At 57.4% G+C, this 12,794-nt stretch overlaps 1 protein-coding gene across 3 annotated transcripts; it reads right to left on the reverse strand.

Annotated features, from left to right (window-relative positions):
• Positions 1-1,841: 1,841 nt before the first annotated feature.
• Positions 1,842-12,203, reverse strand: prmt2ip (PRMT2 interacting protein). 3 transcript variants are annotated; one of them, XM_086162949.1, is made up of 3 exons: positions 12,062-12,203; positions 5,236-8,165; positions 1,842-3,620 (listed from the first exon to the last, which is right to left on the reverse strand). In XM_086162949.1, the coding sequence occupies exons 2-3, from the start codon at positions 8,108-8,110 to the stop codon at positions 2,641-2,643; spliced, it is 3,855 nt and encodes a 1,284-aa protein (XP_086019075.1). In that variant the 5' UTR covers positions 8,111-8,165; positions 12,062-12,203; the 3' UTR covers positions 1,842-2,640. The 3 variants fall into 3 exon arrangements, with proteins under 3 accessions (XP_086019075.1, XP_086019076.1, XP_086019074.1); XM_086162950.1 differs by lacking the exon at positions 12,062-12,203 and adding an exon at positions 4,935-4,969 and having other exon boundaries at positions 5,236-10,824; XM_086162948.1 differs by lacking the exon at positions 12,062-12,203 and having other exon boundaries at positions 5,236-10,824.
• Between the last annotated feature and the right edge of the window lie 591 nt (positions 12,204-12,794).

Below are 12,794 nucleotides of genomic sequence, written 5' to 3' on the forward strand. Positions count from 1 at the left end.
AACGCCCCCAGTGGCATACGAGTGTATTAAAGTCAGTAAACAAGAGAAACCATTAAGATTTCAACAGTTCTGTACCGTAATTGATTCCAACTTTGAGAGCTTAATAGGTAAAACCTTTGTCAAAAATTAAACTGTGTTGTTTGAGACTCCCTCTTAGCAGTGATGGGCTGCCAGGGCCAGCAAGGCCTTCTCTGCTGGCCTGAGCATACTCAGAAAAGTACATTTAAAAGTCTTTCTTTCTTGTATATCGTATCTGCTTGGTTGCACTGCTTCCACTCTCTTATGGTGTGCTGGAGTTTATGTCCAATCATATTTCCTCTAGCTTGTGTTGTCAGGTTCTGTGAAATCTCCCTGAGGCCTTCAGAGTCGACGGAGCGGGCTCTCGTGCGCCGGAAGTGAGCGGACGCAGCCAGCTGCCCAAGCCAATCGCCTCTCGAGCCTGCGACGCCCAGGCCTGCTCGAAGGCCTTACGGCGGACTTGACAAGATTGCCTCCCGCGATCAAATGCGACCTCGTGGAGACCCAGAAAAGGCGGCAAATATCTGCGAAAGGTCTGTTAGCTCGCGTTGTCGGCAGATTTCTTTGTAACCTGCTACGGCTGAAGGAGGAGACGCAATAGATTTGCTCGTCGATATTTTTTGCAGCACCTTCTTTCTTTGACACACCTTTCACGAAGAGCCGGACCGGCCGAGACCTGCGCTCGCCCAGCGGCCAAGCAGGGATTTTATCTGCAAAGACATCCGTGTTGGTGAGTTCAAGACTTTTACTCCTGTTTTCCACCGGTATTAAACTGATGGTAACAAAATAAAATGACAGAAAATACCCAGAAAAGAAAAAGCGAATTGGGATTAAATAGTAACCTGTTCATTGTTGATTGTTAATGAACCCCATGCATGTGTCTGCACGGGTTCCTCCGGGTTCCTCCGGAAGTCCAAACACCTTTGGTCTCCACATATTTTAATGGCTCTAACACACTTTATGGCACGTGAATGCAAGTGAGTGGTTGTGTGTTTCTGGCGTGTAAATGAGAGGCAACGGTTGTACCGTTACCTCCGGAATATTGAGCACAGCTGAATATGAGCTGCACTGGATAAAGATAATTAAAATGTGTACATATGACGGCCGCGCTCGTCTAGAAGCCACAGGTGTGCACGTTGTAACATGAGATATTAACTTTTCATTAAATCCATAGCGGTCACATCCACATTGCGTACTGGAAAAACTTTTTTCCAGTGTCAGTAACACGGTCGATGAAGAAGGGGAATAATGAAGAGGACAAAGAAAAGTCCAAAACAATCCATTTTCTTCGTCCTCCAGCCCACGTCTCTGGTTCTTCCTCCCGCCACTAAAACCGTTCAAGTCGTCTTCTTCGCCGTCAGAATGGAACGACCTCAGTATTTCACGCTCATTTCTTGGGTCCGATGTGAGGAGGCTAAATGTCTTGGCGGCGTGAAGCTCGTTAGTCCAAACAAAATCCAGAAATTAGTTGCGTCGTCCTTTAAGCTGCAAAGCGTGTGGAGCAAGTAGCGTCTTACAGTCGGCAAACGGCCGTGCGTCTAGACGAGGTGTCGCCCTGTGAACCCGCCTCTCGCCAAAGAACAGCTTGGACACCCGAGTGCAGGTGCAGAGCGATGATGATGCGCCACTGAAGGAATGTGTTGATGCCATGTTGTCTCTTCGCTGCCGGCAGCCGAACAAACACGGACGTGCAAAGGGTTCGAGGCACATTTGCGCCCTCTTGTGGAGAGAAATGAGCATTACATGTAGTTTTTTTTCTGAATAATTTAGACTTAGTCTCGATTTAAAAGCTGCAGATGAAAGTAACAACATGACAGCGGACGTGTCCTGAAGAAAACATTTATTTTACAACAGGTCGGACGTTCGAAACAGTTCTCTAAAAGCCCTGGGAACAAAATGAGGTAAAGGCCCTGAATTTCACGCAGCCGCCGCTTCTTCTAAAGTACAAAACGTAAAAAACAACGCGGAGACGACAAAAAGATTCTCCCATCCTGTAAAACTTCTCCAGCAGCTCCAGCGGACACGCTCTGTCCACCGTTAGTTTTATAAAAACACACACACAAAAGACAAAAAAGCTGCAGGTCCTTCAAACGACACAACAAATTGTGGTCCAAACTAAATGCCAGCTATCTGCTCTCTCTGGACGTGTTGGCCCGCGGGAGTGGAGCGCCGACCTTCTGCCGGCGCTGATAATCCACTCTCTTGAGGCTCCGCTCGCGGCAGAGGCAGCGTTCGGCCCTTTGCTCCTCTAAAACGGCGTACCCTCGTTACAACCCCTCGTTTCTTCGGATCTTTGTGCGTCTCGATGGGTTCTTGTACCTTTTCCGGTGATATTTAATGCGCTGGACGCTTCAGACATAAATGTTTTTAAAACTGAACCTCATAAATCATCTCCGAGGTCTTCTACGTCGCGGGAGCGACCGACCAGCCTGGCCTTTGATTGGCAAGGATTGATTGATAAGGAAATTCCGGCAGGGAATGTAAACAGGAAGGTAGTTTAGGTTTCATTTTGGGGGAATGTCATTTATGTTGAAAATCGTATGAAGCGTTTATTCTGTCGAAATGTTTTTTGGGCGTGTGAGCAAAGATTTGCCCCGGCGTCACCAGGCGGAGCGACTAAAATCACGGACGTGGCGATCCGGCGCGCTTCCCTTCCGAGCGCTTCGAGTTCTTCGGCTCGGAAACGTTCGTGGCAGCGACGGGAACCGAGTCTTCTATCTTGAGCCAGCCCTTCTGGTAGTCCATCAGCAGCTCCAGGAAGTACCTCCACTCCGGCTCGCTGTCGTAACGGACCTCGAATATGGTCTTCAGCGGGTTCCTGTGGGCCTCGTGGATGGACAGCACCTCTCCTCGGTACCAAACCTCAGACTTGTCGTCTTCCTCGTACAGGTGGCGGATCCTCTTCCCCACCAGGTCCGGGTAGTAGAACCTCATGGCGCGGCGTGCCGTCTGGACGGCGGAGCGCAGGACCCACCTCCGGCGGTGCTGGGCGCTGTGGCAGGCCGACAGGTAAGGGCAGTATTTTATTTTCAAGAGCGGCCGTTGTTTTGCGGCGGAGGAGCGGCGGCGGCGGAAGCCGGCCGTCCTGCCGGGCGCCGCTTTGGCCGTGACGCCGCTCGAGCGGCCCGCCCTCGCCGCCCGGGACGCCTCCTCGCGACGCCTCTTTTTTCTTTTCAGCTCCTTGGCAAACATCCTCTTCAGCTTACCAATCACGCTCTTTGACGCCCGGGGCGATTTTACCTCCGTGTCGCTCGGCGGCGGAGAAAGGTCGTCCGCGGTCAAAGGGCGCGTCCAGGAATCCTCCGGGCTCGTGCTGCGCCAGCGCGCCGTCGACGCTTCCCGCCCGGCGCCGACGGAGTCGCTTCCTCTTCCCTCATCCTCCCCTGTCTTGCTCAGTTTGCTCGCCGTGCTTCCCTTCCCAGCCCTCCACCCGCCCCGCTGCTCCTCCTCCTCCTCGCCGTCCGACCAGCTGCTGTCCAGAAACATCTTCCGCGAGCTGCTCTTTATCCTGCTTTTGGTGGTTTTGCCGCTCAGGTTGAGGTCGGCGCCCCGGAGCTCTACTTGGACCTCCGCCGCCTCCTGGCTCGCAGAGTCGGCTAGTCCTGCAACACAGCGGTTCCAAGAGGTCAGACGCGAAATGAAACACGAATGAACGGCGTGGGCCGGAGGAGCGCGGCGGCGCCTCCGACCTCCAGAGGGGGTTTAAACACCACGCGGCGGGTTTTTCCTCCCTCCAGCTGCGATGCTGCGGAACAAATCTAGCCCTGAGTTGCTAGGCGACCGCGGGCGATTGCAAACGATGCCGCATCCGGCAAACACAGACCAGCCCCGACCTGAAACCGTAGCGCGTGACGGATTTGTGGAACCGAAAGAGGTTGTGGCGACTTCCAGGTGGCGGTCTGCTCGGGGCGGCTGCAGCTCAGCGCAGAAGCACGCCCGACGTGAGAGTTGCATTTAAAACCATTTAACAGCCGCCGTCAACTACCCGAGGACCTCTGTGGGCAGACGTCGTGCCCCCCCCCCCCACCCCGATGAACCCCGTGACCCGAGCTGAAGGCGTCTGGAATCGGGCTCTGCAGCCCAGGGACGTTTGCACAGCTGCTGTACGAGGTGTTTGTCCGCAGCCTCTCCATATCACCGCCGGCTCCGAGGCTCTGCCTGGAGTTTTGACCCTGGATGGGTTGTAAGGAACCCAGTCGGTCCCCGTTCTGCCGGCGCCTCGGCCCTCGGCCCCGACCCCCCCGCCGCCCGGCGACGTCGCTTTGCGCGAGGAGTCGGTATCTTCAGGTCCGGCTCGCGCCCTTTTAGATGGTCATCGGCAGGTCTGGCCGAGCCGCACGCGACTCTTAGGTTCATGTCGAATTTTGTGTGTTTTTTAAAGTACGTGCACAATGTTCTCTGGAACACTGACGCACTCGTGCACTGCTCTGGCGTTCCTGCGCACAGCAAAAATAAACACACAAACACAAAAGTCAACATGAACTTTGAGAGCTGCAGGCAACTCTGGAGCCGCGGGTCGGACGGGACTGATGGACGGAAGAAGAAGACAGAGAAGCCGCCTTCTGCAGGGGAAGAAACCGCGGCTGGACGTGCGCGGCTTCCGCCTTCGCCGCGCGGCTTCAGAGTTTCTCCCGGGGAAAAGGACGCGTCGTCTCTGCCCCGAGCTCATCGCCGTCCCCGAGTGGCCCGCGGCCGGGTCGGCCCACAAACTCAACGCTTCCCTATAAACACGCCACGCTTTAAGCCGGGAAACGGAGGCCTTTCTGGAGAGAGAAGGAGCAGATCTATAAACCACTGAGCGGGAAGACGCGGGAGCTGGAAACCAAGATCCTGCACCGTGATGTAATGGATACTGAGCGGACAGCGGTGCAAGGAAAAATAAATTCAAAATGAAACGAAATGAAAAAAAAAAATACCTGGACTCTCTTTTGGACATCGGGAGAAGCTGAGTCTGTAAAAAAAAAAAAAAATGAAATAAATGGATTTTATGTTGAATATTGATTCTTCACAGAGCCAGTAAAGCAGGACATGGAGGCACTTTGGAGGGGAGACAGACGCTGAGAAAACACGAAGAAAACACGACTCCAAATTAAAATCAGACAAGTCGATGGCGTGCAGGACAAAGTCAGGGAGAGCCGTCCTGCCATATGTGTGAGGCGAGCATCTGTGCACGTGTGCACGCACGCACGCACTCGATCACTCGATCACTCAACTCACCCAGGTGTTTGCAGACGAGGCTGTGGTGCAGGAGGTTGACGGCGTCGGCGTAGACGTCGGGCAGGTGTTTGAGGGACATGAGTCGGCGGAGCCGCGAGGAACAGGCGCGTTTGTGCAGCTGGATGAGGATCTTCTCCTCGGAGAGCGTGGTGGGCCTCAGCTGCACCCGGTGCTCCTGCAGGACGCGGTCGATGAGGTGTCCCTGCACGCCGGGGAACAGCTGCTCCTTCACCACCAGCATGGGCAGGAAGACGGCGCCGGTGCGCATCACGTGCGGGAAAGGGCAGCGCCCCTGGGCGGTGTACTCCCGCAGACGTTCCAGAACCTCCCGCAGCGCCGAGCCGACCTCCTCGTCCAGCCACTCCTCGCGTGCTTTCTCCCCCAGCAGGTGCGACACCCCCCGGGCTTTGGCCGACGGGGACGCCGGCCCGGCCGCCTCGGCCGCCGCGGCCCGGGACAACCAGGCCCTGAGGCGCGGCAGCGGGGACGCCGACACCGACTTGGACACCAGCTTGCGGAGGCGGGAGTGCATCTCGATGAAGTGCTTCCGGGGCGGCGGCAGAGGCGGCGGCGGCGGCGGCGGCTCGGAAAGGTGGGTGTCGGAGAGAAGGACCTTGTAGATGCACAGCTGACGGTTGGGCTCGGAGGTGGGTCTGGTTTCGGGCGGGTGCGGAGGAGTCACGTGATCCGCCTCCTCCGGCGAGGACGAAATCTTTCCAATGGATCCCGGCTCGCCTGGGGGCTCCGTTTCATCGGCCGGCGGCGGCCGGGGGTCGTCGGGTTCACGTTTGCTCTCCGCCGGCATCATGGAGACGGCGCGGACCTCTGCGGGTTCTGTTTTGACGGCGGCCCGGTCGCAGCCCGCCGGCACGTCCACATCGGCTGGATGAATTTCTTCCACCTTAATAATTTTGAACTCGGGCGTTTGCGGCGCGCAGACGGCAGGCGGGAGCTCCTCGGCGTCCGTCCCGCTCCACGCCACAGGCGACCCGGGTTTGAGCTCGCGGCTCTCGGGGCGCAGGACGGACCTCTGGGGCTGAGCGCCGGCCCCGGGGTCCCGCAGGTACACCTGACACGGGGCCAGGCTGAAGACGTTGTCGATGATCGGCATGGGAGGGGAGCTCGCTCTCCCGGAGGGAGAAGGTTCCTCCTCCGGCTTCCGCCGCTTCTTGTCGAACTCCACGATGCACAGCTCTTTCTCCTCTTCTTTCACGTTTGGGGGCGAAGGCGGCGGGCTGAGCTTTCTCTTCCGGTTCCCCCAGGAGGCGGCCGTGGTGCCGCCGCTCACCGCGAGGGGGGAGTAAATGACTTTTCTGTATTTTAAATAATAGTCGGTCTGCGGCAGCCAGGTCGCGAGGGAGGCGAGGGCTTCTTTCTGACGCTTCTCGTCCGGCTCGCGAGCTTCCAAACACGGAGAATCCTGGATTCCGCCGCCGCTCGGGGGAGCGCGTTGGTCCGCGTTCACGCCGGGGACCGACCCGTTCTCGGCTTCGGGGCGGCTCGTGCACATCGGGGCGCCCCGTGTTGGGCTGCGGCGCCGGGGGCGCAGGAGGGCGTGCAGCTGCTGGAGGCGCAGGCCGGCGGCGGGCCGGCTCCTGTGCCGCTGGGCCTCACACACGGCCGGGAGCTCGGCCCAATCGCCGCCCGGGGATATTTCGAGGCGGCCGGCGGGCCACTCGGGCGCCGCCGGCCGCCTCGTCGCCGGCGCTCCCATTTGGTTGGCGCTCAGATGGATCCCGGGGGCTGCGTAGCAGGGATAGTCCAAGCCATGCACAAAGGACTGAGCCGGCTGCGTCTCGGCGCCCGGCCGGCGTGGAGCTATCTCGCTCTGAAAGCGTGGCGGCGGCTGGAAGTGGCCGGGAAGCGCGTGCGTCACCATCAGCGGCGCGTCTTCTCTCTGCTTACCGCCGACGTCCTTGCAATGCGTCCTTTCCTGGTCCGAGCCGGCCTGAGGGAAGTAAAACATCGGGTGCTGCGCGAGCTGGCCATATTTGGACATGTGGGAGCGTTCCTGGTAAACCTCGGAGGCCGCGTGCTCGTAGGAGGGGTGCGGGCCCAGGTAGCCTCTCGAGGACGCCTGCAGATGCTGGCTGGGCTCCCCTAAAGATCCAAAGATGGCGTGGGAGGCGGCGCAGGCGTAGCCGCTGTAGCTCGGCTCCAGGACGGCGGGGAAGGCCCTGGTTCTGCCCGGGCTGTAGATCCCCGCCAACCTCTGCATCTGCTCGGCGCCGGAGAACCCATTCTGCTGCCGCCGCCGCTGCTGCGGCCCGTCCGGCGCCGTCCTCTGCAGGGTCGCTCTCTCGCCTTTACACGAGGCCCCTTTGGTCCAGTCGTACTCGTACCCTGCGGCCGGCGCCCTGTGCACGCCGTGCTCGGTGCCGTACGCCGGCCCCATCGCGCAGCCCGGCTCGTGGCAGCAGGGGTTTGGTCCGAACACCAGCTTGGGCACCGCCAGGTACGCCGAGGTTTCGGCGGCCGCTGACAGATCGCCGCCGGATTTCTGTCTGCAGAGAGCCGCCGACGCCGCGCCGATCGTCCCGGGGGGGTTGCCGTACAGCGTGAAGCCGCGCCCGAGCGGGGCGTCGCCCAATGACGCAGCGTGAGAACGGCCGTCGTCCGACGATCCGCCGCCGCGCCTGTAGATCCTGTGGGTTTGTTGCGGCGTGCCGGGGAGGTGGGCGGCGGGGCCGCGGGGCTCCAGCAGCAAGGGCCTGCTGACGCTCCAGGGCGGCGAGAACTCCGCTTGGTCCTTCCCTCGGGGGTCGTACACAAAGTAGGCGCCGCCGTACGGCGCCGGCGCCTTACTCAGGAATCCCGACACCTCCGGCTGCTCGGACAGTCCCGTAGCCGCCGCGGCCCCGTCAAACAACGGCATCCTGCCGGTGGGCGGCGGGCGCTCGTGCTAATGCAGCGGCCACGTGGCTCCGACGCTGCGGAAACAGAAAGAGACGGTAACTTTTCTTGTCGCGCCTCTCGTACCAGAGGCCTCTTCGACTCGAACGGCGAGTTTCCTGGATATAAGCGGCGAGTCGGGGGCCGATCTAAGTTGCGAAGGCTTTTTATGTAAATGACAGACGTGTTTCGCAGAAACTGGGTCGGGGGGGTCCTGGTGTTAACGGGGGTCGTTAGCTGCAAACACACACACGCCCGAGGACTTACCTGGATTAAAACCCCCGACCCGGTGGCTGTTTTCCAAAACTCCCGACGGGCGATCAGAAGTGACGAGCCCCTCGGACGGGGGGGAAACTCAAGCGCCACGAGAAGAAGGTTTTGACGGTTGTTAACCAGGAAAGGATGCAAGAGAACCTCCGCAGACACCAGGTTACTTTTTAATACCGGTATTTATCTTGTCGACAGAACCTCGCGGAAGAATCTTAGACGCTGGAAACCTTGAATTACGAGTACAACAACTTTTCACTGCGATGGGATCAAAAGCGTCCGGCTCGGGACCGTCTTATGATTTTATTTTTTAGTCACTGATACTTTGTCGCTAAATGAAGCCACACATTTTTAAATGTAACTTATTTGACTTATTTTACGTTTAATATGCAGCAAAGCGTGCACGTTCCATTTAGCAGCACAGCGTAGCATTAAACCAGTAAGTAAAGTGATAGAGCACCAAATAGGAAACTCCGAGTTTATATTTTCTTTTATTATATGTTATTTTTAATTCATTATTTGCCATTCATAAAGTCCATTTGTCCTATTTAAAAACCCATTACTAAAACGGGGGCCTTTCGCTTCATTCCACTGAATGGGATACAGGAGCTCGGCCACTGAACCCATTGATAATCCTAACTTATCCTTTATTAACCCCCGCGGGCAGATTGTTTCTCTGCAGTGAAGTGGTGGGTGAACACACACACACACACACACACACACACACACACACACACACACACAAGCGAGGGCTTCGGCGTGTCGCTCAAGAACAGGTGGACACACCAGGAGCCGCGAATCGACCGGGAACGTTGGCTTCCTCGGACGACGACTTCCTGCGCCGCCGCCCAAAACTTACAGTCGCTACATTCTTAGCCAGAGCGGCTTCTACGTGCGACAGGCGGGTCACACGGTCGGCCCGGCTCAGACTTACAGGTTTTACAAATGAAAAACCACAGCCCAGACCGGTTCGCATATGTTTTTTTTCTGCTTTTCTGCCGCATTTACTTGCGGCAAGTGTACCCGTGTCCTCGGGGATAAGAAGTATCGCCTCGGACTCCAGTACCGCATTTTCCAGACTATTGAGCGCTCCTGAATATAAGGCGCACCCACTAAAAGGAACCAAATAAATCTGTGCACATTCTGTGTAACGCTCCAACACCAAAGATCACTGATCACTGAACAAACATGTTATTGCGGCGCCGTTTTTAAAGGAATGATCACACGATCGAGTCCCTCCTCTTGTTTTTTGCGCCTCTTGTTAGAAATATCATTTCATTTTTACATTGTCTTCAACTTGCTTTGAGAAAAGCCCAAGAAGCCGATAGAAGACGCACGTCGGGCCTTGGAGCTTGGAAACATAGAAAGGCTGCATTTGTCTGAAAACTGCAGGTTCCACGTTGTAACATCAGCTATTTACACAAAAAGTTTTAATATAAATCCATAGCGGTCACATCCACAAATGCGTGCTGGAAATGCTTTTTTTCCCAAACGGCCTCAGTAACACGAGACGAGGGAGATGAATAATAAGTTAGACGAGGAAAAGTCCTCCCACCCATCCGTCCGTCTTCTTTGTCCTCCAGCCGACGTCTTCCTGAAACTTCCACTAAAACCGCTCAAGTCGTCGTCCACTTTGCCGTCTGAATGGACCGGCCTCACAATTTCACGCTCTCTCACGGGTCCGATGTGACGAGGATACATGTTTGGCGGCGTGAAGCTCGTCAACCACAAAAAATCCATAAATTAGCCGCATCGTCGTTTAAGCCGCGGCGCTCAAAGCGTTTGCAAAAAGTAGCGGCTTCTCGTCGGCAAATGACGGTACTTGGTTTCGCATCGCAGCGAGAAGATCTTGGATTCTCAGCTTCTCCGCTGAGGCCAAACACGGGGCCCGGCGTGCACGCTTTGCAAAGAGTTGGAAACCTCGTGGAAAACTACATCTGCACTCTTTCAGCAAACTGTTTTCAGCGGGTATTTTCCTCCCTCACATCCGTCCGTCAGATCTTTTCTCACTGGTGAGACAGATTCGCTCCCAGCGACGGCCTCCAGGTCCTGCGACGCCCTCCAGGTCCTGACCGTAGTTACCGTTTCCATTTGGATCTGTTCCGCCTCCCGTCGGCTCCGTGCCTTGAAGAACTTGCTTTGGCCAAGAAACGGGTGGAAAAGCAGAAAGGTTCGCGTCCGTTTGTCTCCGTAGCTACGATGAGGCTCGTCCGGCGGCGGCCGGGACGAGGGGCGGCAAGATAAAGCCTTTCCCCGCAGTCAAGAAGACAGCGGGAGACGGACGACCCTTTGGAAATTTAAAATGAATGAACACGGCGTACGACGTTGCGGCGGCTCGGACTTCCCGCACCTCAGCCGTGAGGTGGTGCTCGGGGAGATCCGACACACGACGCCGCTCATCTTCAGCTACCGTTTCCTTCCTCGGATCGACTCTAATTCCCAACGTCCTCTAAACAGCACTTCTAGCAGCTCTTTGAACTTTTACGGGGCCGTAATGACGGCTAACTTACTGGGAAAAAGCACCAAAAAGCGCTTCAACAGGCAAACGCCATGATGAGCGACGTACCAATGAGCGCAGAGCGCACGGCCGCCGCCGCGCTACAACGCCTCCACGCGGAGAGCTCGCGAATGTTTGTGTGTTGACGCTCAATTCCAAATTTAATGGAAAACTTGTTTCTCATCTGATCCGTTCGTAGGCCGGGTTCTCCTGTGAGCGGACATGTAAGACCCGTCGTCGGCCTTCTTTTTCTGACCGCTTGTGAACGCCGGGCGCCGCCGCTCCTCGCTCGCCGCTCCTCGCTCGCCGCTCCTCGCTCGCCGCTCCTCGCCCGCCGCTCCTCGCTCGCCTGCAGGATGGCGCCGCAAGATGGTCCGAAAGTACACGGCCGTAAAACATCTGACCTCTGACCCCTGCGGGTCACGGTCGCTCCCTTTGTGACGTCCGAGCCCCGACGGCCCCGACCTTCGGCGACCCGCTCCTTCCTCCGACCCGCGGTCACTCGTCTTGGCGTCGCTCAACGGCCGCGCCGCCGTCGACCAATGAGAGGAGGCGGCTGCGGGGGTCCAGGGTGGCGGCGCCGCCGCTCACAAACCATTGAACAACGCTTGTGAAAGTTCAGAGGAGGATGTTGCCTTTTATAGTAAAGCTGCAAGATTCACACACACACACACACACACACACACACACACACAAGACTATGGGGAGTTTAAGAAGTGCAGAGGAAGAAGAACAGGAAGGAGAAGATGCCTCTCCTTCTTCTCCTGCTGCTGGAGGAGGAGAAGGTGGAAGAGAAGGTCTCACCTCTGCTGTGACTGACCGGCGGCTCGAGCCCACGGAGGACGGGTGGGGGGGCGGGAGGCGCCAAACGCTGGAATGTCGGGTCCTTTTTGGGGAAGGCGTGAATGTGCGTGCGTGTGCACGAGAAAGCGGTGAGTGTGCGTTCACTTCAGAAGTGAAATAAAACCGTCCGCGCCGGAGGCTGCGTCTGCAAGTTCCCGCTTCTTAAGGCGAACTCCCCTGCGGGGGGGGGGGCGTGTCCACGGGGGCCCACGCAGGACGCGTCGCCCTTCACGTGCAAGAGTTAAAAGGCGTGATCGTGTGTAGAGGAATAGTAAGGGGAGGGTCTGTGGGTGTGCGTGTTCTTCATCGCACCCACGCATGTCTTACCTCGCCACTCCCCGGGTGACAGCGAACGCAGACGACATCTGCCGTGGATCCATCACGGCGCGGGTCCTCCCCCGCTGAGCTCGGCTTGGAGCGGCCCGCCGTGGGTCCGCCGTGGGTCCGCCTAGGGTCCTCCGTGGGTCCTCCGTGGGTCCTCCGTGGGTCCTCCGTGGGTCGAGTCCACGCTGCTTTTGGCGGAACTTCACCAAGTGACGGGTGAGACGGGGAGGGAAGAGGAGGAGCGCTCGCTGATAGCGGGGCGGGGTTAACACACACACACACACACACACACACACACACACACACACACACACACACACACACACACACACACGCACACACGCACACACGCACACACGCACGCACACCCCCCCCCCGCAGCCCCGGGTTGCAGGTTTCTCCCAGCTGAACCCTTTTATTTCTTTTTCTTTTTTTCCACCCTTGTTTATTTGTTTTGTCATGCGGTCCAAAGTCTCGGCGCTCGTGCCACGTTCACCCCGTGACGTGCACGGACAGGAAACACGTCAAGGATTAAATATGATAAAATATCCTCCGGCGGTCCAGAAGCTGGTCTCCAGCGTCCTCCTGGATCTCCAGGCTGGCTCTTGTTGCATCTGAAAGAGGAACCTCCATCCTCTCCGGACGCCAGGAAGCTTCTTCCGCCCGTTCCTTTCATTCGGACTCAATGAGTGGTTCTCCTCCGCCACGTCGGTTCACCCGTTCCGACCCGGAGAAC

This window comes from Fistularia commersonii, chromosome 17, assembly GCF_037954325.1.
Source record: "Fistularia commersonii isolate RoL2024-O1a breed Wild chromosome 17, RoL_Fcom_v1.0, whole genome shotgun sequence".
Classification (NCBI taxonomy): Eukaryota; Metazoa; Chordata; class Actinopteri; order Syngnathiformes; family Fistulariidae; genus Fistularia; species Fistularia commersonii.

Excerpts from the sequence above, each read along its gene's own strand:
- prmt2ip (XM_086162949.1), bottom strand. The coding sequence starts at position 8,110 with ATGCCGTTGTTTGACGGGGCCGCGGCGGCTACGGGACTGTCCGAGCAG. Across the intron at positions 3,621-5,235 it reads CCTCGTCTGCAAACACCTGG|GACTAGCCGACTCTGCGAGC; the intron begins GTGAGTTGAGTG and ends GCTGTGTTGCAG.